Genomic DNA, 25,245 nt, shown 5'->3' with positions numbered 1-25,245 from the left:
GGGGAAAACCAAAGTTCAATAAGTACAGTGGAAGGCCCTCCAGGATTAAACAGCCAGCTATGGACTGCAGTTGGATTCACAACTACAATATTCACTGCCACATGTCCTCAAATTGAGCAGCAAGTGAATACTTATGGTATTAGTACTACACTGCAGGCAGTAATTTTCTCTATTTGAGCCACCTAGTATAATCCTCTTCTCCTGCTCACTCTCTGTATTAATTAATATCTAATTCCCTTTTAAGAGAGTTTAATGACCCTGCTTTAACAATGGTTCATAGCAGACAGTTTTGTGTTCTAACCAGTCGAAGAATTTTTTCTACCCTTCGCTTCACTCCTTTTCATGATTATTTTAAATTTGTGCTCTTTCATCACCATCTTAACCAACTGAAATGATCGGTATTATTAATTTTGAAGACTACCTTTTTCAATTCAAGTTTTTCCATAGTAGTATCCATTGGGTATGCAGGGAACAATTTCAAAATTTGCAGATGATACAAGTATTATGAACTGTGAGGAGGATAGTGATAGATTTCAAGAGGATATAGGCTGGTGGAATGGGCAGACACATGAAAGATGAAATTTAATGCAGAGAAGTGATACATTTTGGTAGGAAGAATGAGGAGAGGCAAGATAAAATAAATGATACGATTCTAAAGTGGGTGTGCAGCAACAGAGACAAAGAACAAAGAACAAAGAAAATTACAGCACAGGAACAGGCCCTTCGGCCCTCCAAGCCTGCGCCGATCCAGATCCTCTATCTAAACATGTCACCTATTTTCTAAGGGTCTGTATCTCTTTGCTTCCTGCCCATTCATGTATCTGTCTAGATACATCTTAAAAGACGCTATCGTGCCCGCGTCTACCACCTCCGCTGGCAACGCGTTCCAGGCACCCACCAACCTCTGCGTAAAGAACTTTCCACGCATATTCCCCCTAAACTTTTCCCCTCTCACTTTGAACTCGTGACCCCTAGTAATTGAATCCCCCACTCTGGGAATCCCCCTGGGGATATAAGCACATAAATCGTTCAAGGTGGCAGGGCAAGTTGAAAAAGAAGTCAATAAGGCATACAGGATCCTGGGCTTTATAAACAGAGGCACAGAGTATAAAAGCAAGGAAGTTATGATGAATCTTTATAAAACACTGGTTCAGCCTCAACTGGAGTATTGTGTCCAATTCTGGACACCACAATTTCGGAAGGATGTGAAGGCATTGGAGAGGGTGCAGAAAAACTTTACAGGAATGTTTCCAAGGATGAGGAACTTCAGTTAGGTTGATAGATTGGAGAAGCTTGAGCTGTTTTCCTTACAGGAGATTGAGAGATTTGATAGAGGTGTTCAAAATCATGAGGGATCTAGACAAAGTAGATGGGGAGGAACTGTTCCCATATGTGTAAGGATTAAGAACCAGACAACACCGATTTAGATAACTGGCAAAAGAAGCAATGACAACAGGAGGAAAAACATTTTTGCACAGTGAGTGGTTAGGATCTGGAATGCACTGCCTGAGAGTGTGGTGGAGCCAGATTCAATTGTGGCTTTCGAAAGGGAACTGGATAAGCACGTTCAAATAAAAAAATTGCAGAGCTATGGGAAAAAGACAGGAGCGTGGGACTAGCTGAGTTGCTTCTGCAGAGAGTCAGCATGGACATGACGGGCTGAATGGACTCCTTCTGTGCTGTGACCATTTTATGATTTATGAATATGGTACATTCCTCTTAGTTCTATATGCCATTTTCTTAGCCATAAGCCTTTGTGGTATCAAACCAATTATCAAATGATTTTTGTAAATCCAAACCCACTGCATTTTCCTTATCCATCATCTCTGGTATTTTTCTGAAGAATCCTATAAGGCTGGTCAAGCACGCCCTGCCTTTTCGAGATCTGTGCTGACTGGCACTGATTAATTTGTGCTTCTCCAAGTGTTAAGTAGTTTTATCCCACCTTATGGACTTGAGTAGGTTGCTAAGAATTGATTCGACGATCCTTTGGGAAAGAACAAAGGTCCCGACCCACCTCTTATTCCTAATTTATGATGTGTTTGTTGAAAATTGAATGCTTCATCATATGATGCAATCTACCTGGATCAACTTTATAAAATCCTCCTTCAAATCTTCTAAATTTCAGTTCTCTTCCAATTTCTTTTCCTATGAACATTAGGATTTAGCCAAATTTGTACTCCACTGCAAAATGTTAAAATTAATAGAAGCCAGAACAAAATGTACTGTCAATGAGCTGTAATGCCAAGCAGGATCACTAGATGGCAGAACAAGCTACAAAGTCAAAAGCTCCCCAACACACACACACACACACACACACACACAGTGCTCAACATTGCTGAAGGTAACTGCAGTGCTTGGAGTTAACTCCTGATGTGTTGGGCGTATCATTTTATGAGGATTCAAACCAGCTGCACTGCACCAATGGTATTTTCTCTCACAAAAGCTGCATAATGATTTGAAGCCTGGTGATCTCAAGATTCAAACCCAAGCCCCTGAATTGAAGGGACAGTCAGGCAATCTGTGCTGCTGTGCCCCAATGATCTATAAACTTTCAGAACTATTTGCAACTTGGAAAAAAAAAACATTGTTGCCTTGTTCCATAACCCCATCCACCTGATATTCCAGATGCCTCTCCAGACACAAAATCCTGACTTGACAACCAATGTGGCAAAAGATGTTTACAACATGGATTTCAGGCATACCTGTCGCACAGGAAGCACCTTGTCCAGGTCATTCAAGGTAATGTTTCCATCTTCTTCAAACTTCCCCTTCACCATCCTGCACAAATGACAAGAGGAGCAGCAGCATTAGTCCAGAGCCTTTCAATCCTTACACGCATAAAACAGAGCTGATGTTTTAGGAAGAAGGCGGAGTATTTCTGACAAGCAGAACTCAGTACGTAGCTTGTGAATAATAGCAGACTTCAGCAATGACAATAAATTAGCTTGCCTGCAGAATGCACCTTCCTCCCTTCATAAATACCATTTACATGGTTGGAAATACTTTCATTTCTCTTCCCAATCCCCTCACGCGTTGCAATTTAATTTCTCCACCCATCCCTCCACTGCAGAATTTCCTATCAATCTATTCGGTTCCCTTTGCTGCAATGTGGTCAGGAGACGCCCCATGAAGTGGAAAATTAAGTCTTTGGAGTAGGTTGCCTGCCTGCCAACTGCGTCACAGAAGACCCGTGTTATGCTCCTCTTGCTCAATGTGGGAGCTCAGGGACACGGCTGATGTCCCTGACTCCTTCACGTGCTGGAAGTGTGTCCAGCTGCAGCTCTTGTTAGACCGCATGACGGCTCTGGAGCTGCGGATGGACTCACTTTGGAGCATCCGCGATGCTGAGGAGGTCGTGGATAGCACGTTTAGCGAATTGGTCACACCGCAGATTAGGATTGCTGAGGGAGAAAGGGAATGGGTGACCAAAAGGCAGAGAAAGAGCAGGAAGGCAGCGCAGGTGTCCCCTGCGGTCATCTCCCTCCAAAACAGGTATACCGTTTTGGATACTGTTGAGGGAGATGGCTCACCAGGGGAAGGCAGCAGTAGCCAGGTTCATGGCACCGTGGCTGGCTCTGTTGTTCGGAAGGGCGGGAAAAAGAGTGGAAGGGCTATAGTCATCGGGGATTCGATTGTGAGGGGAGTAGATAGGCGGTTCTGTGGTCGAAAACGAGACTCCCGAATGGTATGTTGCCTCCCAGGTGCACGGGTCAGGGATCTCAGATCGGCTGCAGAACATTCTGAAAGGGGAGGGTGAACAGCCAGTTGTCGTTGTGCACATAGGCACCAATGATATAGGTAAAAAACAAGGTCCTACAAGCAGAATTTAGGGAGTTAGGAGCCAAGTTAAAAAGTAGGACCTCAGAGGTAGTAATCTCAGGATTGCTACCAGTGCCACGTGATAGTCAGAGTAGAAATGAAAGAATAGTCAGGATGAATGCGTGGCTTGAGAGATGGTGCAGGAGGGAGGGGTTCAGATTTTTGGGACATTGGGACCGGTTCTGGGGGAGGTGGGACTATTACAAATTGGATGGTCTACACCTGGGCCGGACTGGAACCAATGTCCTTGGGGGTGCTTTTGCTAACGCTGTTGGGAAGGGTTTAAACTAATGTGGCAGGGGGATGGGAACCAAATGAGGAGGTCAGTGGACAGTAAGGAGGTAGTAACTAAAGCCTGTAAGGGACTAGATAATGAAGTCAGCGTGACTAAGGGGAAGAGTAGGCAGGGAGCAGATGATGAAAGCAAAGGGACTGGTGGTCTGAGATGCATTTGTTTTCATGCAAGAAGTGTAGTGGGTAAGGCAGATGAACTTAGGGCTTGGATTAGTACCTGGGAGTATGATGTTATTGCTATGACTGAGACTTGGTTGAGGGAAGGGCACGATTGGCAACTAAATATCCCAGGATATCGATGCTTCAGGCGGGATAGAGAGGGAGGTAAAAGGGGTGGAGGAGTTGCATTACTGGTCAAAGAGGATATCACAGCTGTGCTGAAGGAGGGCACTATGGAGGACTCGAGCAGTGAGGCAATATGGGCAGAACTCAGAAATAGGAAGGGTGCGGTAACAATGTTGGGGCTGTACTACAGGCCTCCCAACAGCGAGCGTGAGATCGAGGTACAAATATGTAAACAGATTATGGAAAGATGTAGGAGCAACAGGGTGGTGGTGATAGGAGATTTTAATTTTCCCAACATTGACTGGGATTCACTTAGTGTTAGAGGTCTAGATGGAGCAGAATTTGTAAGGAGCATCCAGGACGGTTTTCCAGAGCAGTATGTAAATAGTCCAACTCGGGAAGGGGCCATACTGGACCTGGTGTTGGGGAATGAGCCCGGCCAGGTGGTTGAAGTTTCAGGAGGGGACTACTTTGGGAATAGTGATCACAATTCCGTAAGTTTTAGAATACTCATGGACAAAGAGGAGAGTGGTCCTAAAGGAAGAGTGCTAAATTGGGGGAAGGCCAACTCTATCAAAATTCAGCAGGAGCTGGGGAATGTAGATTGGGAGCAGCTGTTTGAAGATAAATCCACATTTGATATGTGGGAGGCTTTTAAAGAGAGGATGATTAGCGTGCAGGAGAGACATGTTCCTGTGAAAATGAGGGATAGAAATGGCAAGATTAGGGAACCATGGATGACAGGTGAAATTGTGAGACTAGCTAAGAGGAAAAAGGAAGCATACATAAGGTCGAGGAGGCTGAAGAAAGACGAAGCTTTGAAAGAATATCGGGAATGTAGGACCAATCTGAAACGAGGAATTAAGAGGGCTAAAAGGGGTCATGAAATATCTTTAGCAAACAGGGTTAAAGAAAATCCTAAAGCCTTTTATTCATATATAAGGAGCAAGAGGGTAACTGGAGAAAGGATTGGCACACTCAAGGACAAAGGAGGAAAGTTATGCGTGGAGTCAGAGAAAATGGGTGAGATTCTAAACAAGTACTTTGCATCGGTACTTTCACCGAGGAGAGGGACATGACGGATGTTGAGGTTAGGGACAGATGTTTGATTACTCTAGGTCAAGTCGGCATAAGGAGGGAGGAAGTGTTGGGTATTCTAAAAGGCATTAAGGTGGACAAGTCCTCAGGTCCGGATGGGATATGTCCCAGGTTACTGAGGGAAGCGAGAGAGGAAATAGCTGGGGCCTTAACAGATATCTTTGCAGCATCTTTAAACACGGGTGAGGTCCCGGAGGACTGGAGAATTGCTAATGTTGTCCCCTTGTTTAGAACATTACAGCGCAGTAAGAAGGGTAGCAGGGATAATCCAGGTAATTATAGACCGGTGAGCCTGACGTCAGTGGTAGGGAAGCTGCTGGAGAAGATACTGAGGGATAGGATCTATTCCCATCTGGAAGAAAATGGGCTCATCAGTGATAGGCAACATGGTTTTGTGCAGGGAAGGTCATGTCTTACCAACTTAATAGAATTCTTTGAGGAAGTGACAAAGTTGATTGATGAGGGAAGGGCTGTAGATGTCATATACATGGACTTCAGTAAGGCATTTGATAAGGTTCCCCATTGTAGGCTGATGGAGAAAGTGAAGTCGCATGGGGTCCAGGGTGTACTAGCTAGATGGATAAAGAACTGGCTGGGAAACAGGAGACAGAGAGTAGCAGTGGAAGGGAGTTTCTCAAAATGGAGATGTGTGACCAGTGGTGTTCCACAGGGATCCGTGCTGGGACCACTGTTGTTTGTGATATACATAAATGATTTGGAGGAAAGTATAGGTGGTCTGATTAGCAAGTTTGCAGACGACACTAAGGATGGTGGAGTAGCAGATAGTGAAGGGGACTGTCAGAGAATACAGCAGAATATAGATAGATTGGGGAGTTGGGCAGAGAAATGGCAGATGGAGTTCAATCAGGGAAAATGCGAGGTGATGCATTTTGCAAGATCCAATTCAAGAGTGAACTATACAGTAAATGGAAAAGTCCTGGGGAAAATTGATGTACAGAGAGACTTGGGTGTTCAGGTCCATTGTTCCCTGAAGGTGGCAACGCAGGTCAATAGAGTGGTCAAGAAGGCATGCTTTCCTTCATCGGACGGGGTATTGAGTACAAGGGTTGGCAGGTCATGTTACAGTTGTGTAAGACTTTGGTTCGGCCACATTTGGAATACTGCGTGCTGTTCTGGTCGCCACATTACCAAAAGGATGTAGATGCTTTGGAGAGGGTGCAGAGGAGGTTCACCAGGATGTTGCCTGGTATGGAGGGCGCTAGCTATGAAGAGAGGTTGAGTAGATTAGGATTATTTTCATTAGAAAGACGGAGGTTGAGGGGGGACCTGATTGAGGTGTACAAAATCATGAGAGGTATAGACAGGGTGGATAGCAAGAAGCTTTTTCCCAGAGTGGGGGATTCAATTACTGGGGGTCACGAGTTCAAAGTGCGAGGGGAAAAGTTTAGGGGGGATATGCGTGGAAAGTTCTTTACGCAGAGGGTGGTGGGTGCCTGGAACACGTTGCCAGCGGAGGTGGTAGACGCGGGCACGATAGTGTCTTTTAAGATGTATCTAGACAGATACATGAATGGGCAGGAAGCAAAGAGATACAGACCCTTAGAAAATAGGCGACATGTTTAGATAGAGGATCTGGATCGGTGCAGGCTCGGAGGGCCGAAGGGCCCGTTCCTGTGCTGTAATTTTCTTTGTTCTTTGTTCTTGAAACACCAGAGGGACACTCATTTAAAAATTGGAAGCCAACATTTCAGCACATTCACCAAGATTAAGATGGGGATGGTGTCAGAATGGACTTCTCCCATGTGGTTTCTTTTAACACCTGCCCATTCTCCTCCAAGCAAGTTTAAACTGTTCCCTTGAAATCAACTGCCCTTGATATAAAAGCAGACATTGCCCTCATGAGAAGTAAAAGGAACTTTCGAATAATCTTTTTTGTTGTTTGACCTGAAATCAAACCATATCAACATAACCGGCTCCCTGTCGGGATATTTCAGAGATCAGTGTTTGTGGGTAGAAAAACAAGAACATGGGGCAAATTTTTCTCTTCTCACACGTGGGCCTGGTGGATCATCTAGGTGCAGCATGTCAAGGAAAATCAGACTTGGAGGAGCGCATACTGGTTTGCACAAACACATACATGTATACATGCACAGTTTGTAAGAGCTATAAAAAAAAGGGAGTATGAAAAAAAACTTGTAAGGGATATCAAAATCAACATAGGGAAAAACTGGGTGGCCAGGAGCAATGTGGGCCCATTGAAAACTGATAATGGTGATATTGTTAATCAAAATAAGAAGGTGGTGGACATGTTAAGTAATTACTATACGTCAGTATTTACAGTAGAGGAAGATAGCGTGCCGGACATCTGAAAGAAACTAATATTAAATCAGTTATTGGGACTCACCAAAATTAATGTAATCAAAATAAGAATAACAGTAAAGAATGACAGATCCCCAGGTTAAAGGCCAGCTACCTGAACTGAACCCAATGGGACCCGACGACATGTGTCGTGTTGGGGTCGGGTTGCACTTCCGGGTCTGGCATTCAAGCTTGGGTCAGGCCGGGCCGGGCCGGGTCGGAATTGGTTCTGTCGGGCTTGGGCCGGGTTTCATTTGCAGACCTGAGCCAGCCTTTAGACCAGATGGTTTTCATCCCAAGATTTTAAAGGAAGTGGGTGAGAACACTGCAGATGCCCTAACTAATCTTTCAAAGTTCTCTCCATTCAGGAACCATTCCTTTAGATTGGAAAAGTATGCAAAGAGGGAAACCAGGGAATTATAGATCAGTTAGCCGAACATCTGCTGCCAGAAAATTACTAGAGTCGATAATTAAGGATCGGGTGATTGAAGACCTGAAAAATTTCAGCTGATCAGAGACAGCGACACAAATTTCTAAAGGGTAAGTCACGCCTGACAAACCTGACTGGCTGAAGAGGTGACAAATGCAGTGGACCAGGGAATATATATCGATATTCTTCATATGGACTTCCAGAAGGCACATGATAAAGTCCTTCATACGAGCTTGTTAACTCATGTTAACTAAAGATGAAACTCATAAAATTGAAGGCACATTATTGACCTACTTATGAACTTGGTTAAGTAGCAGGAGATAGAGAGTAGGGATAATGAGGAGTGGTGTCCTACAAGGATCGGTGTTGGGGCTCAACTATTCACAACATTTCTCAGCAACTTAGATGATGGGATAGAAAGCCAAGCTTGCCAATGATACAAAGATAGGTGCATTGTAGGCAATGTAGATGAAAGCAGAAAATTGCAAAGAGACATTTAATAGAGTAAAACAATTGGGAAAAACTGTGGCAAATGGATTTCAATGTCGGTAATATGAGGCCATCCACTTAGGACCCAAAATGTTGTACAATAGGGTACTTTCTAAATGGTGTAAACACAGAAACAGTGAAGGCCCAAAGAGACTTCGGTACACAGATCATTAAAATGCCCTGGACATACAAAAAAAAAACTCAAAAAGCCAGGGGACTAAAAAAACAAGGGAGTAGACGTTATCCTACATCATCAATACAAAACCATGGTTAGACCACACCTAGAGTACTGTGAGCAGGTTCTGGGCAGCACAACTTAGGAAGCATATATTGGCCATGGAGGGAGTGCAGCATAGAATTACTAGAATGATACCTAGACTCCAAGGGTTAAATTATGTGGAGAAATTACACAAACGAGAGTTATATTGCCTGGAATTTAAAAGATTAAGGGGCGATTTGATCAAAGTTTTCAAAATATTAAGGGGAACTGATAAGGTCATAGATTCATAAGAGTCATTATGGTATAGAAGGTGACCATTCAGCCTATCGAGTCCATGCCAGTTCTCTGAAGAGCACCCTAAATCAGTTCCATTCCCCCACTCTATCGCTGTAGACCTGCAGGTTTATTTCCCTCAAGTGCCCAAACTGGCTGCCTTCGCTTCCACCAACCGCGTAGGTCACGAGCTCCAGATAGATGAGAGAGAAACTAATTCCAGTGATAGCCTAGGAGACACGCTTCAAAAATTAAAGCCAGCCCTTTCAAGGGTGAAGTTAACAAACACTTCTACACACATTATTTGGGACTCTTCTGCAATTGATGCTCGAGTCATTTATGGCATAGAGGGAGGCCATTGGGCCCATCAAGTCCATGCCTGCTCTCTGCAGAGCAATCCAGTCAGTCCCACTTCCCACCTCGATCCCCGTCGTCCTGCAAGTTTATTTCTTTCAAGCACTCATCAAATTTCCTTTTGAAATCATTGATTGTCTCCGCTTCCACCACCCTTGTGGGCAGCGAGTTCCAGATCATTACCATTCGGTGCGTAAAAAGCTCTTCCTCACATTCCTCCCGCATCTCTTGTTGAAAACCTACAATCTGTGTCCCCTAGTCCTTGTACTATCAGTTAATGGGAACACTTTTTCCTTGTCTAACTTATCTAAGCCTGTCATAATCTTGTACACCTCTATCAAATCTTCCCTCAATCTCCTTTGCTCCAGGGAGAACAATCCCAGCTTTTCCAACATAACCTTGTAACTAAAATCCCCCATCCCTGGAACCATTCTGGTAAATGTCCTCTGCACCCTCTCTAAGACCCTCACATCTTTCCTATAGTGTGGTGACCAGAACTGGATGCTATACTCTAGTTGGGGCCTAACCAGAACTTTATAAAAGGTTTAGCATAACTTCTCTACTTTTGTACTCTATGCTTCTATTTACGAAGCTCAAGATCCCATTTGCTTTACTAACCAGTCTCTCAATATATCCTGCCACCTTCAAAAATCAATGCACATGCATCCCCAGGTCCCTCTGTTCCTGCACACTCTTCAGAACTGTGCCATTAAGTCTACATTGCCCCACCCGATCCCTTCTGCCAAAATGCATCACCTCACACTTGTCTGTATTAAATTCAATCTAACAGTTGTCTTCTCATTCTGCAAGCCTATGTCCTGTTGCACGTGGTTCATATCATCCTCACTGTCATTCCTCCAAGTTTGGTGTCATTGGCAAATATTGAAATTCTACTCTGGATTCCAAGATCCAAGTCATTTATATATAGCAAAGAAAGCTGTGGTTCCAGCACTGAAACCTGGGGAGCACTGTCTACCATCCTCCAGTCTGAGAACAACCATTTACCATGATTCGCTGTTTTCTGTCCTTAAGCCAACTTTTTTTATCCAATAGGACATTGACCCTCCTATTCCATGAGCCTCAATTTTGTTAAGCAGCCTTTATGTGGTACTTTATCAAAAGCTTTCTTAAAATCCAAATAAACAACATCCACCGTATTCCCTTCATCAACATTCTCTTGTTACTTCATCAAAAAATTCAATTAGGTTAGTCAAGCATGATCTACCTTTTACAAATCCATGCTGACTATCCTTAATTAACTCAAATCTCTCCAAATGCCTGTTGATTTTCCCCCCTGATTATTGTTTCTAAAACCTTACGTAACTGGCCTGTAGTTGCTAGGACCTTCCTTCCATCCCTTCTTGAATAAGGCTGTAATCTCTGGCACCTCCCCAATATCTAGGGAAGTTTGGAAGATTATGGGATCTTCCTTCCACTATCTCCACCCCCACTTCCTTTAGCAACCTGGGATGCAAGTCATCTGGATCAGGTGACTTATCTACCCTAAGCATAGCCAACCTTTCCAGTATCTCCTCATTCTCAATTTTTAACCCTATCCATTGCCTCTGCTCTCTCCGCTTCTACTGATATTTTGTCAGATTCCTCTTCCTTAGTAAACACTGATACAAAGTACTCATTAAATATTCTAGCCTTGCCCTGTGTTTCTAAGCATATATTACCCTCTTTATCCCTAATAGGCCCCACTCCACTTGTTAACTATTTACATGCCAGATGATGATTTTTGGGTTCCCTTTTATGTTGACTGCCATTCTATTCTCAGTTGCTCTCTTTGCCAGTCTTATTTTCCTCTTCACCTTCCCTCGCAACTTATTGTATTTGGCCTGCTTCTCACTTGAAGAATTCAGCTGACATGCATCATAGACCCTCTTTTTTTGTTTCATCATATTCTCCATCTCCCTCATCATCCAAGGAGTCCTGTTTTTGGTTCCCCTACATTTCACTCTTGTTGGAATGTTCCTAGCCTGTACCTGAAGCATTTCTTCCTTAAATATAACCCATTGTTCCATTACAGTTTTTCCTGTCAGTCTTTGGTTACATTTTACCCTGACTAGTTCCCTTCTCACTGCATTGAAATTAGCCCGCTTCCAATCTAGCCATTCTACTTTACATCATTCCTTGCTTTTCTGCATTACGAGTCTAAACCTTATGCTAAAATGATCACTCTCTTACCCATGTGCTCCCTCTAGACACTTGATCCACCTCATTTCCCAGCACCAGGTTTAGCAATGCCCCCTTTCTAGTTGGGCTGAAAACACATTGATCAGTGAAGTTCTCCTGAACATATTTCAGAAATTACTTCCCCTCCTTTCCCTTTACTCTAACATTAATTACCCAAATATCGATTGAGGTAAAGTCCCCTATTATCACCACTCGATATTTCTTGCAGATCTGTGAATTCCCTGCAGATTTGCTGCTCTATCTCTCTCCCACTAATTGGAGGCCTATAGAATACCCCTAACAGAGTGATCATACCCATCTGCTGATCAACTCTAGCCAGATGGATTCTGTCCTTGCCCCCTCAAGGACATCCCTTTTTTCCAACACTACAATTTCTTCCCAAATCAGTACTGCCACCCAACCTCCCTTTTTCCTTTCTCTATCTTTTCTGAACACTTTATATTCTCATAGATTTTTGTTAACCAAATTATTATTAAGGGATATGGGACAAAGGTAGGCCTGTGGAGTTAGGTCACAGATCAGCATGATCTTACTGAATGTCAGAACAGGTTCCAAGGGCTAAGTGACCTACTTCTGTTTTTATACACACACACTCTTACATTTTCAGGGTGAGGGAAGAGAAGTGGTTTCACACAAAAACAAGCTGAATGAGTCAAGAAGCAAAGATTATCAGCAATAAAGGGAAATACATCGGTGTGGGCATCAGTCATTGTTAGTCTCATTGACCAACAGGTGATGTACTAATGGTTCACAGACTTGAGGAAACAAAGCTTTTCATTAAACTGAATTGGGTTTAGGAGCAGGATGAGGTTTGCTTTACTGTAAAATTAGGGCACACTGTATGCTTGCCTTCCCGAGTGAGGCAGGACTGACCAGCAAATCATGATTGTTATTGCAACAAGTTGCAGTACAATGTCACCAAGTTGTGGTGCTTGCTAAACACCATTTAAAAATGGAATATATTTACATATGCACAAACAGTTACAGAATATGCTATTGTATAACAGCAGGGGGTAATACCAATTATACCATGGACCTTGCGAGATGTGTTGTAATATATTCCCATGGGCAAAAATACTAACTCTCCATCTGAAATTGCTTCTCCATTTCTGTCCCACTCCAATTCTTTTTTATACTCTATTTATCTTTCATATCTCTATGATCCACACCTACGAGTAGCAACTAATACACTTTATTCATTGTAGTATCTGTACTTGTCACTTTCTTTACTGATTGGTAGTCTCATCTCTCAGTTGTATTTTCGTGTGGCTCTCCTTTCCTATAGTACTCAATATCTATTATCACTGTTCTAAGGTAAATGCAAAATACTGCAGATGCTGGAAATCTGAAATAAAAACAGAAAGTGCTGGAAATACTCAGCAGGTCTGGCAGCATCTGTGGAGAGAGAAGCAGAGTTAATGTTTCAGGTCAGTGACCTTTCATCAGAGCCTGATGAATCTGATGAAAGGTCACATACCTGAAGCATTAACTCTGCTTCTCTCTCCACAAATGCTGCCTGTCCTGCTGAGTATTTTCAGCACTTTCTAAGGTCTTGGATATGTAGGAAGATGGAGGACAATATGTATTGGTTAGTCATGAGAGAAGCAGGGGCTAGGATCAGGCTTGGATATCTTTGGAGGGAGGTGGAAATGAAGGCAAGAACTGCAGCCAAGGGAGAAGATTTGAGGCTGGAATTGGAGTGTAGGAAAGAGAAGACAAGAGCAAGAGCCCAATGGGGTGCTGTAGTCTGGCACTAGGTGTATTCTGAGCAAATTGGTGCAAGTGCACTGGGATCTGGGAACAGTTAGTGGAATTGCGATTCAGTGGCACTCAGGTTAAGTTATGGAGCCAAAATATACACAAATGCATGAAGCTGGATGGAGCAGTGAATTAATCACTGATCATTCAGATTTATCGCCGTCCATTCATCTAAGGAATCTTGTTTCAAATCCTGCCCAGAGCCAGGGAATAAAACCCCATGTTTCCTAGACAGTCTGAACACAGCTGCTAGTGTGGTGTGGATCTTCAGCACCAAACCATCCATAATAATATGGCACTAAACTGCCAATCTAACTCAGAGAGGATGGCTGCTGAGGGAAATGATCATGGCACACTAATGTAGTAGAAGTCTCTTCCTGAGGCTCAGTAGAGGAAATTTGACTCTGCATTTGGCCTGTGCTACATCTGAGGGAAAACTGAATATCGATGCTGGCTCAGAGTCATGGAGCTGGAGGCCGAGCTGCAGACACTGCGACACATCAGGGAGGGAGAAGGTTACCTGGACACTTTCTTCCAGGAGGCGGTCACACCCATTAGGATAGGGTCACCTGATCTGGTCCATGGTCAGAGACAGGAGGGTGTGACTTCAAATGAGGCAGTTAAGGGGATCAAGAAGTTAGAAGTGGAGGAACCTCAGCCCTTGCAAGTGTCCAACAGGTTCAAGGTTCTTGCAGCTTGTATGGATGACAGCAGGGGCTGCAGGGTGGATGAGCAAACTGACCATGGCAGCATGGTGCAGGGAGTCGGAGACAGAGAGAGGGGAGCGGAGGTTCATAAAGCGCACCAAGCCAGTTGGAGAAAAAGAGGGAGGAGCGGAAGTTCAAAGAGCACGCCAAAACCAATCGGAGACAGAGAGAGGGGAGCGGAGGTTCATAAAGCGCACCAAGCCAGTTGGAGAAAAAGAGGGAGGAGCGGAAGTTCAAAGAGCACGCCAAGCCAGTTGGAGACAGAGAGAGGGGAGCAGAGGTTCATAAAGCGCACCAAGCCTGTTGGAGAAAAAGAGGGAGGAGCGGAAGTTCAAAGAGCATGCCAAGCCAATCGGAGACAGAGAGGAGCGGAGGTTCAAAAAGCGCGCCCAGCCAGTTGGAGACAGAGAGAGGGGAGCAGAGGTTCAAAAAGCGCACCAAGCCTCTTGAAGAGAGGGAGAAAAAGAGAGGGAGGAGCGGAGGTTCAAAAGCGCACCAAGCCTGTTGGAGAGAGGGCGAAAAAGAGGGAGGGAGGATCGGAGGTTCAAAAAGCACACCAAGCCAGTCAGAGACAGAGTGAGAGGAGCGGAGAGTCGGAGAGAGAGAGAGAGAGAGGAGGACAGCCGAGCAGCAGAGAGAGAGAGAGAGAGAGAGAGAGAGAGAGAGAGAGAGAGAGAGAGAGAGAGAGAGAGAGAGAGAGAGAGAGAGAGAGAGAGAGAGAGAGAGAGAGAGGAGGACAGCCCGAGCAGCAGAGAGAGAGAGAGAGAGAGAGAGAGAGAGAGAGAGAGAGAGAGAGAGAGAGAGAGAGAGAGAGAGAGAGAGAGAGAGAAGCACAGCGGGAGCAGCAGAGAGAGAGAGAGAGAGAGAGAGAATGGGGGGGGGGGGCACAGCGGGAACAGCAGAAGCGGAGCCGGGGAAAATTGAAAAGTGACAACAGTGATGTCACATTTAACAGTGAGAGAAGGGAAACAGAGAGCAGCTGGGGTGAGTATTCAGGTAAGCTTTTAAATTAAATTTAATTGAAATCAAATATAGAGCAAGACTTGATCGATTTATTAGTCTATAAACAAAAAACTAAAGTGGATTAAAAAACTAAAGACCAGTCAGAAATTTGAAAAACAAATTAAAATCTAATTAAATAGAGATGCAGGGCCAGGCGATGTGTTGTACCTGCATGATTTGGGAGCTGGTGGATCCCATTGTGGTTCCTCGTGACCACATCTGTAGCAAGTGTTGGCTGCTTGAGGAACTCCGGCTCAGAGTTGATGAGCTGGAGTCTGAGCTTCGGAACACATCAGGAAGGGAGAGAGTTACCTGGACACTGTATTTCAGGAGACAGTCCCACCCCTTAGATTAAACTACCTTGAATTTGGCCAGTGGTCAGGGACAGGAGGGTGTGACTATGAGTGAGGCAGGTAGAGGGATCCAGGAGGTAGTGTTGCAGGAGCCTCAGCCCTTGTTCAACAGGTTCAAGATTCTTGCTCCCTGTGTGGATGAGAGCAGAGACTGTAGGGAGGATGAGCAAGCCGACCACAGCACCATGGTACAGGGAGACGAATAGGTGGGGGAGAAAAGAGAAATGTAGTCGTAATCGGGATAGTATAGTTAGGGGCATAGACACTGTTCTCCGTCGCCAGGATCGAGATTCCAGAAGGCTGTGTTGCCTACCTGGTGCCAGGGTTCAAGATATCTCATCTGGGCTGCAGAGAAACTTGGAGTGGGAGGGGAAAGATCCATTTGTCGTGGTCCACGTAGGTACCAACGAATTAGATAGAACGTGGATAGAAGTTCTGCTGAGGGAATACGAACAGTTAGGGGCTAAATTAAAAAGCAGAACCAAAAAGGTAATAATCTCCGGGTTACTACCTGAGCCACGAGCAAATTGGCACAGGGTCAATAAGATTAAAGAGGTAAATGCGTGGCTCAAAGATTGGTGTGGGAGAAATGGGTTCGAATTCATTGGACATTGGCACCAGTACTGGGGAAGGAGGGAGCTGTTCTGATGGAATGTGCTGCAGCTGAATCATGCTGGGACCAAAGTCCTGGCGAATTGCATAACTAGGGCTGTAGATAGGGCTTTAAACTAACAGTTTGGGAGGCGGGGTGGGGGAGGGGGGGTTCAGTAGCATGGAAAATTAGGAAGTCAAAGTTAAAGGAGAAGGTAGGAATGCAGGTTGGTGATGAGGCTGATTGTTACCAGAAAATAAAAGGAAGGGACAGAACAGAACGTGTGAATGTCATATTACAACAGTAGGGAAATTTGATAATAGAACAAACTTAAAGGCTTTGTATCTGAATGCACAAAGCATTCGGAATAAAATAAATGAGTTAACAGCACAAATAGAGATGAATGGGTTTGATTTAGTAGCAATTACTGAGAACTGGTTGCAGGGAAACCAGGTTTGGCAATTGAATATCCAAGGGTACTCAGTATTTCGGAAGGAGAGGCAGGAAGGAAAAAGAGGAGGTGTAGCTTTGTTAGTAAAGGAAGAGATCAGTGCTGTAGTGAGAAATGATATAGGCACTGGAGATCAAGACGTAGAATCAGTCTGGATAGAAATAAGAAAAAGCAAGAGAAAGAAGTCCCTGGTGGGAGTAATCTATCGGTCCTCAAACAGTAGTTCCGCAGTGGGACACAGTATAAACCAGGAAGTACTGGAAGCTTGTAAGAAAGGTACGTCAATAATCATGGGTGATTTTAATATGCATATAGACTGGATTAATCAAATTAGCAAGGATAGCCTCGAGAGAGAGTTCACTGAATGTATTAGAGATTGTTTTCTGGAGCAATATGTTGTGGAACCAGCCAGGGAGCAGGCTATTCTAGATTTGGTATTGTGTAATGAGGTGGGATTAATTCATGATCTCATAGTTAAGGATCCTCTAGGGAAAAGTGATCATAGCATGCTAGAATTTCAAATTCAGCTTGACAGTGAGAAACTGGAGTTTCACATTAGCATTCTGGAGTTAAACAAAGGTAAATATATAGACATGAGGACAGATTTGGCCCTTGTGAACTGGGCAGGAAGACTAAAAGGTAGGACAGTTGACGAGCAGTGGCAGATGTTGGAGATATTCAATTCCTCCCAACTAAAATATATTCCAGGGAGGAAGAAAGATTCTAAGAGGGGGAAAAAACATCCATGGCTAAGCAAGTAAGTTAAGGATAACACAGACAAAAACTAAGGCATACCACATTGCAAAGGCCAGTGGCAGGCTGGAAGATTGGGAAACTTTCAAGATCAAAGGGTTACTAAAAAAGTAATAAAAAGAGCAAAGGTAAATTATGAAAGAAAACTAGCGCAAAATATAAAAACAGATCGCAAAAGCTTCTCTAAGTATATAAAATGTAAGAGAGCAGCTATAGTGAATGTTAGTCCTTTGGAGGATGAGACTGGGGAGTTAATAGAGGGGAACACAGAAATGGCGGAGACATTAAATCAGTATTTTGTCTCAGTTTTCACGGTGAAAGACATTAGTACCATCCCAATAGTAACAGGTAATGCAGAGGTTATAGAAAGGGAGGAACTTAAAACAATCATCACCACTAGGGAAAAAGTATTCAGCAAACTATTGGGATTGAAGGCGGACAAGTCCCCAAGGCCTGATGGCCTACATCGTAGGGTCTTAAAGGAAGTGGCAGCGGAGATAGTGGATCCATTGGTTATAATATTCCAAAATTCCCTGGATGCGGGAAAGGTTCCAATGGATTGGAAAAATGCTAATCTAACGCCCTTATTCAAAAAGGGAGGGAGGCAGAAAGTAGGAAACTAGAGACCAGTTAGTTTAACATCTGTTGTTGGGAAATTGTTAGAATCCATTATTAAGGAAGTAATAACAGGACATTTAGAAAGTCAAAACGCAATCCATCAGAGTCAGCATGGTTTTATGAAGGGTAAATCGTGTTTGACTAATTTGCTAGAGTTCTTCAAAGCTGTGACAAGCAAAGTGGATAATGGGCCTCCTGTAGATGTAGTATATCTGGACTTCCAGAAGGCATTTGATAAGGTGCCGCACAAAAGGTTAATACACAAGGTAAGATCACATGGGATTAGGGGCAATTTATTAGCTTGGATAGAGGATTGGCTAACCAACAGAAAACACAGAGTCGGGATAAATGGGTCTTTTTCTGGTTGGCAAGATGTAACTAGTGGGGTGCCACTGGGTTTGCTCCTTGAGCCCCAACTATTTACAATCTATATTAATGACTTGGATGCAGGGATAGAAGGTACTATAGCCAAATTTGCCGATGACACTAAAATAGGAGGGATAGTAAGTTGCAATAAATAAATAAGAAATTTACAAATGGATATGGATAGGTTAGGTGAATGGGCCAAAATCTGGCAGATGGAGTTGAATGTGGATAAGTGTGAGGTTATCCATTTTGGTCGGAAGAATAGAAAGGCAAATGATCTAAATGGAGAGAAACTTGCAGGTGCGGCAGGTAATAAGGAAGGCAAATGGAATTTTGGCATTTATTGCTAAAGGAATAGAATATAAAAGTAGGGAAGTGTTTCTATGTGTTGCTGCAACTGTACAAGACATTAGTGAGACCGCACCTGGGGTATTGTGTACAGTTTTGGTCCCCTTACTTGAGGAGGGATGTAGTTGCATTGGAGGCAGTTCAGAGCAGGTTCAATAGATTGATTCCAGGGATGAGGGTTTGTCTTATGAACAGAGATTGAGCAGTTTAGGCCTTTACTCTCTAGAGTTAAGAAGAATGAGAGGAGATCTAATTGAGGTATATGAGATGATTTAAGGGATTGACAAAGTAGACATAGAGAAGATGTTTTCTCTTGGGTTGAAGGATGATGGAGAATGGGCAGGAAAGTGGAGTTGAGGCCGAGATGAGATCAGCCATGATCGTATTGAATGGCAGGGCAGGCTCGAGGGGTTGAATTGCCTACTCCTGCTCCTAGTTCTTATGTTCGTGTTCTTATGAGTCATTCAAGCTGGGGGAAGCTCATAGGAATGTAGTGGTAGTAGGGGACATTATAGTCAGGGGTATAGACACAGTTCTCTGCAGCCGACAGCAAGACTTCAGAAGGCTGTGTTGCCTCCCCATTGCCGGGGTACAGGACAACTGCTCGGGGCTGGAGAGGAAATTGCAGTGGGAGGGGGAGGATCCAGTTGTCGTGGTCCATGTGGGTACCAGCAACAGAGGTAGGACTAGGAAAGAGGTTCTGCTTAGGGAGTGTGAACAGCTAGGGGCTAAATTAAAATAGCAGAATCTCAAAGGTAATAATCTCTGGATTATTACCTGAGCCACAAGCAAATTGGATTAGGGTAAATAAGAATATAATAAAATGTGTGACTTAAAGATTGGTGTGGGAGAAAAGGGTTTCAATTCATGGGGCACTGGCACCACTACTGGGGAAAGGGAGAGCTGTACCGTTGGGACAGTCTTCACCTGAACCGAGCTCAGACTAGTGTTCTGGCGAGTCATATAACTTGGACGGTAGAGAGGGCTTTAAATAGAGGGGGTGAGGGATCAAGTGAGGGGAGATGTGATAAATTAAAGTGAGAGAACAAGGCAAGGCAGCAAGGTAGCAATAAGGGAATTGATAATCTGAGTGTGACAGGAAGGGACAGATCATACAAACTTAAGAGTGCACCAGTAGATAAGGCTAGAGGTTGTGAAAATAATAAAAAGACAGAATTAAAGGCACTCTATCTGAATGCACACAGTATTCGCAACAAGACAGATGAACGGCACAAATGGAAGTAAACAGGTATGATCTAATTGCCATTATGGAAACGTGGCTGCAGAGTGACCAAGGCCGGGTGAATGTTCAAAGGTATTCAACATTTAGGAAGGATAGGCAAAAAGGAAAAGGAGGTGGGGTAGCGCCATTAATAAAGGATGAAATCAGTACATTCATGAGAGGGGATCTTAGATCAGAAGATCAAGATGTCGAATCAGTTTGGGTGGAGCTAAGAAACAGCAAGGGGCAGCAAACATTGGTAGGAGTTGTTTATAGGCCGAACAGTAGTGATAATGTAGGGCACGGCATAAAATCAGGAAATTAGATGTTCATGTAACAAGGGTAATACAGTAATCATGGGGGTCTTCAATCTACATATAGACTGAGTAAACCTAATTAGGACTAATGCTGTGGAGAACAAATTCCTGGAACGTATACACGATAGTTTTCTAGAACAGTATGTTGAAAAACCAGCAAGAGAACAGACTAGTCTTCTGGACTCAACATTGCGTTTAACAATTTCAGAACATGACTGCCATTCTTTTTTTTAATTTTTTCAAAAATGTTAAATGTAATTTTATTTTTTAAAACCATGGGCCTGTTTTAAACTTGTCTTTTCATGCTTTTTGCTTTCGGACAGAGCTGTTCATTATTCTGCCATTAACACTTTCTCTGGACTAATGCGTTGTCTTTTCCTGCAACTATAAGCACTCCCTTTGCCTTTTATTCCATGATAACTGTGTCATTTAATCTCTCCTGCCCTCCGCCCTATCACACCTTCCCTTTTGTTCTTCTTTTCCCCCCCCCCCCCCCCCCACCCCCTTCACTTGCTCAAAGCCCATTACATTTCTAACCTTTGCCAGTTCTGATGAAAGGTCACAGACCTGAAACGTTAACCCTTTCTCTCTCCACAGATGCTACCAGACCTGCTGAGTATTTTGAGCACTTTCTGTTTTTATTAGAAGACGGGCTATTTTGGACCTAGTATTGTGCAATAAGAAAGGGCTAATTAATAATCTTCGACAGCACCTTCCAAACCCACAACCTCTACCACCTAGAAGGACAAGGACAGCAGATGCATGGAAACACCACCCAAGATCCCCTCCAAGCCACACATCCATTCTGACTTGGAATTATGTCGCCATTCCTTCACTGTTGCTGGCGTACCTATACCCCAAGGACTGCAACGAAGACAGGTCACCACCACCTTCTCAAGGGCAATTAGGGGTGGGCAATAAATGCTGGCCTAACCATCAACACCCACATCCCATGAACGAACAAAAAAAAAGTCCTCTAGGAAAGAGTGACCATCATATGATAGAATTTTACATTAAGCTTGAAAGTGATGTAGTTCAATCCAAAACTACGGTCTTGAATTTAAACAAAGAAAATTACGAAGGTATGAGGGCAAGTTGGCTGACATAGATTGGGAAACTACATTATGAGGCATGACGGTAGACAGGCAATGGCTAGCATTTAAAGAATCAATACATGGTTTACAGCAAATTTACATCTGAAGCACAGAAACCCAGCCGGAAAGGTGATCCAACCATGGCTAACAAACAAAGTTAAAGATAATATTAGATCAAAGGAACAGGCTTAAAAAGCTGCCAAAAAGTAGTAAGCTTGAGGATTGACAGCATTTTAGAATTCAGCAAAGGAGGACCAAGAAACTGATAAAACACAGCAAACTAGCAAGAAACATAAAAACAGACTGTAAAAGCTTCTACAGGTATGCAAAAAGAAAAGATTACCAACACAAATGTAGGCCCACTGCAGGCAGAGACAGGAGAATTTATAATGGGGAATAAAGAAATGGTGGAGAAACTAAACAAATACTTTGTGTCATCTTTATGGTGGAAGATACAAAAAAGCTCCCAGGAATACTAGAGAAACAAGGGGCTAGTGAGAATGAGTAACCGAAAGAAATTAGTATTAGTAAAAAAGTGTACTGAAAGTTGATAAATCCCCTGCACCTGATGATCTACATCCCAGAGTGTTGAAAGAGGTGGCTGTAGAAAGAGTGGATGCATCAGTGGTCATCTTCCAAAATTCTATAGATTCTGGAACGATTCCTGCAGTTTGGAAGATAGTAAAATGTAACCCCACTATTTAAGAAAGGAGAGAGAGAGAGACCAGGGAACTACAGACCTGTTAGCCCGACATCAGTAGTAAGGAATACGCTATTATAAAGGATGTGATAACTGGACACTTACAAAATAATTATAGGATTGGGTAGAGTCAACATGGATTTATGAAAGGGAAATCATATTTAACAAACCTGTTGGAGTTTTTTTTTGAGGGTGTAACTAGCAGAATAGATAAGGGGGAACCAGTGGATGTAGTGTATTTGGATTTTCAGAAGGTTTTTGATAAGGTCCCACACAGGTTAGTAAGCAAAATTGGAGCAAATTTTTTGGCATAGATTGAGAATTGGTTAATGGTCAGAAAACAAAGCGTAGGAATAAACGGGTCATTCTCAGGTTGGCAGGCTGTGACTATTGGGTTACCGCAAGGATCAGTGCTTGGGCCCCAGCTATTCACAATCTATATTAAATTATTGCAAATGTAATATTTCCAAGTTTGCTGATGACACAAAACTAGGTGGGTTGTGAGAAGGATGCAAAGAGGCTTCAAGGGGATTTAGACAGGCTAAGTGAGTGGACAAGAATATGGCAGATGGAATACAATGTGGAAAAATGTGAAGTTATCCACTTTGGTAGGAAAAACAGAAATGCAGAGTATTTCTTAAATGGTGAGAGATTGGGAAGTGTTGATGTCCAAAGGGACCTGGGTGTCCTTGTTCATTAGTCACTGAAAGCTAACATGCAGGTGCAGCAAGCAATTAGGAAGGCAAATGGTATGTTGGCCTTTATTGCAAGAGGATTTGAGTACAGGAGCAAAGAAGTCTTGCTGTGATTGTATAGAGCTTTGGTGAGACTGTACCTGGAGTATTGTGTACAGTTTGAGTCTCCTTACCTAAAGAAGGATATACTTGCTATAGAGGGAGTGCAACACAAGTTCACCAGACTGATCCCTGGGATGGTGGGATTGTCCTACACAGTCTCAGAATAAGAGGTAGGCCATTTAGGACTGAGATGAGGAGGAATTTCTTCACTCAGAAGGTAGTGAATCTTAGGAATTCTCTACCCTAGAGAGCTATGGAGACTCAATCATTGAATATGTTCAAGACAGAGATCAATAGATTTCTAGATATTAAAGATATCAAGGGATATGGGGATAGTGCAGGAAAATGGCAGTGAGGTAGATCAGTCATGATCTAGTTGAATGGCGGAGCAGGCTCGAGGGGCTGAACAGCCTACTCCTGTTCCTATTTGCTATCTAACATCCTATGTCCCGAAGTAAAAAAAAAAGTTGCATCCCAGCACTGAATCTTTCACCTTGATGAATGCAGAATAAAAACTGTGAAAATGTTAAGTTTGAATCCGACTCCCTTCCATGAAAGCACACAGCTCAGTAAAGAAATATTTCTGCGGTAACAGAAATGGTTGATTCTTAACTGCCCTCTGAAGTGGCCCTAGCAAGACATTCCGTCGTATCAAACTACTATTAGCAGTTAAGGAGAAGCTCCACCATCTTCTCAGGGTAACCAGGGATGGCCAATAAATGTTGGCAATACCCACATCCTGAGAATAAATATATACATATAGATATATACACAAAAATGCCTGAAAGATGCAACTTCTTATGCAGCGGAGTTTCTTATTTAAACTGGGCCATTCAGGAGTGCTAAAGAATAAAGAGAACGCTCTCCCCACAGACTGCTTTCCCTCCTCTCTCAGTCATGGAAAACAATATGTTCCTAAGAGGGAAATTATGGAGATGAAGATTCTTCAACTGGAAGAAATGTCAAGAATCCCCCTTTTCACATTTGCAGAAATGATACTTACCCTTCTCGATCAATGTGGGGGAGGTACTTGGAAGCGTTTTGTAAATGCTTTCGATGAAACGAGTTGGTGAAATCTAATTTCTCAGGTTGCAGATCCCATGTTGCTCCACTGCAAGAGAAAACCCGCACACATTATAACTCACGGGGAAACAGGCCTGTATCAGGCCATCTTTAAACTAGTCTCTGCTTTCCAGAGGAATAGGCCTACGAAGGTCTTTCTGTAATTGAACAGACCCAAGAAATTCCCTTATTCACTGTTTTCCAGAGGAATAGGGAAGTACCTGACAGGCTTCCTCCTTCCCACAGACTTCTGGTCATCTTTGATAATCTGCTCCTTTTCTGAGGCATTTCTCTCTTGTTTCCTTCACACCTTGTGTACCAGGTTGAAAGGGTACGTGACATGTTCTCAATTTGGGCCTCCCTGAAAGAGGCTGGTTAGAAGCTCTACTCTGTGCAAGAAAACAATTTTTTTCTGTGATGTTCAAAGCTATTTGCTCCCACACATTTTTTACACAAAGCATCAGCTCCTCAGACAGGTGAAGCGTAGTTACATCAAGGAGAGAATGATGTGTACCAGATATCTCCCAGGCTTGGAAAATAAAACTACCAATTGTTTTCTTTTTCTCCATTTGGCAAAGCCTTCCAGCAATCTAGATATTTTTGGCACAGACAATAAAATAACACCAAACAGCAGAAGTTAGGAACAAAGTTGGGTAAAAGCCACAGTTTACTGGCAGATGTTAAGTACAGAGGCAGAATAAGGACACAATACCAATTGTGCGCGCCAACAGCGAAAGTTACACGCAAGCACGATGGGACATAATGTGTTGGCAATGGAGGAGGGAGTGAGTGAGGGGGAGAAGGATAATGAATCCGGAGAGGGTTATGAAGCAGGACTGTTATTCTTCATGTGTGAAACCTGGGTACAAAAGAACATTTGCTGGCCCTGTGTCTTCTTTCCCCCTTTTCCAATGAATGAGTTTCATGGGTTTACAACCAATAAGAATAGGGTTTGTACAGTTTATGAAAACTGTATAATCTGTGAGTGAGATCACATTGTTTAAGTTACCTCCTGTATCACATTATTTCTATAGCATCAGGGGACTCTATTTCTGTGAGCTGAGGTTATTTTAAAAGTGGCTGGCCTAGAAAGCACTGAGCTCTCTGGAGATGGTGATACAGCAAGGGTTAAATCTTTTATTTAAATTAGAATACAGGAAGTCACAGCAATTTCCACATGTTAAAATCAAGATCACCTCAAAGCATTTTTTAACCTTTTTTAAATATCTGAGGTGCAGGAGCAGCCTCAGTTACATTCAGTTTCCCTTGTTGCTGTTTAAGACTCGTAACCTCCCTCTCCCAACCCAAGTATCACTTAAAGA

At 43.3% G+C, this 25,245-nt stretch overlaps 1 protein-coding gene across 4 annotated transcripts in view; it reads right to left on the bottom strand.

The window, feature by feature from the left end:
• ctif (CBP80/20-dependent translation initiation factor) overlaps window positions 1-25,245 on the bottom strand; it is a 395,289-nt gene that overhangs the window by 200,243 nt on the left and 169,801 nt on the right. For all 4 annotated transcript variants that reach the window (XR_010974913.1, XM_068030259.1, XM_068030279.1 and 1 more), the window contains exons 5-6: window positions 23,865-23,972; window positions 2,706-2,781 (exon numbers count right to left, since the gene is read on the bottom strand). Coding sequence is in view for 3 of the 4 variants with exons in the window: in XM_068030259.1 (XP_067886360.1) it covers window positions 2,706-2,781; window positions 23,865-23,972 (184 nt within the window). In the remaining variant the exon portion in view is untranslated. The remainder of the gene's footprint in view (window positions 1-2,705; window positions 2,782-23,864; window positions 23,973-25,245) is intronic.

Source organism: Heterodontus francisci, chromosome 1 (assembly GCF_036365525.1).
Source record: "Heterodontus francisci isolate sHetFra1 chromosome 1, sHetFra1.hap1, whole genome shotgun sequence".
NCBI lineage: Eukaryota > Metazoa > Chordata > Chondrichthyes > Heterodontiformes > Heterodontidae > Heterodontus > Heterodontus francisci.
This window is presented reverse-complemented; position numbering and strand designations above follow the sequence as displayed.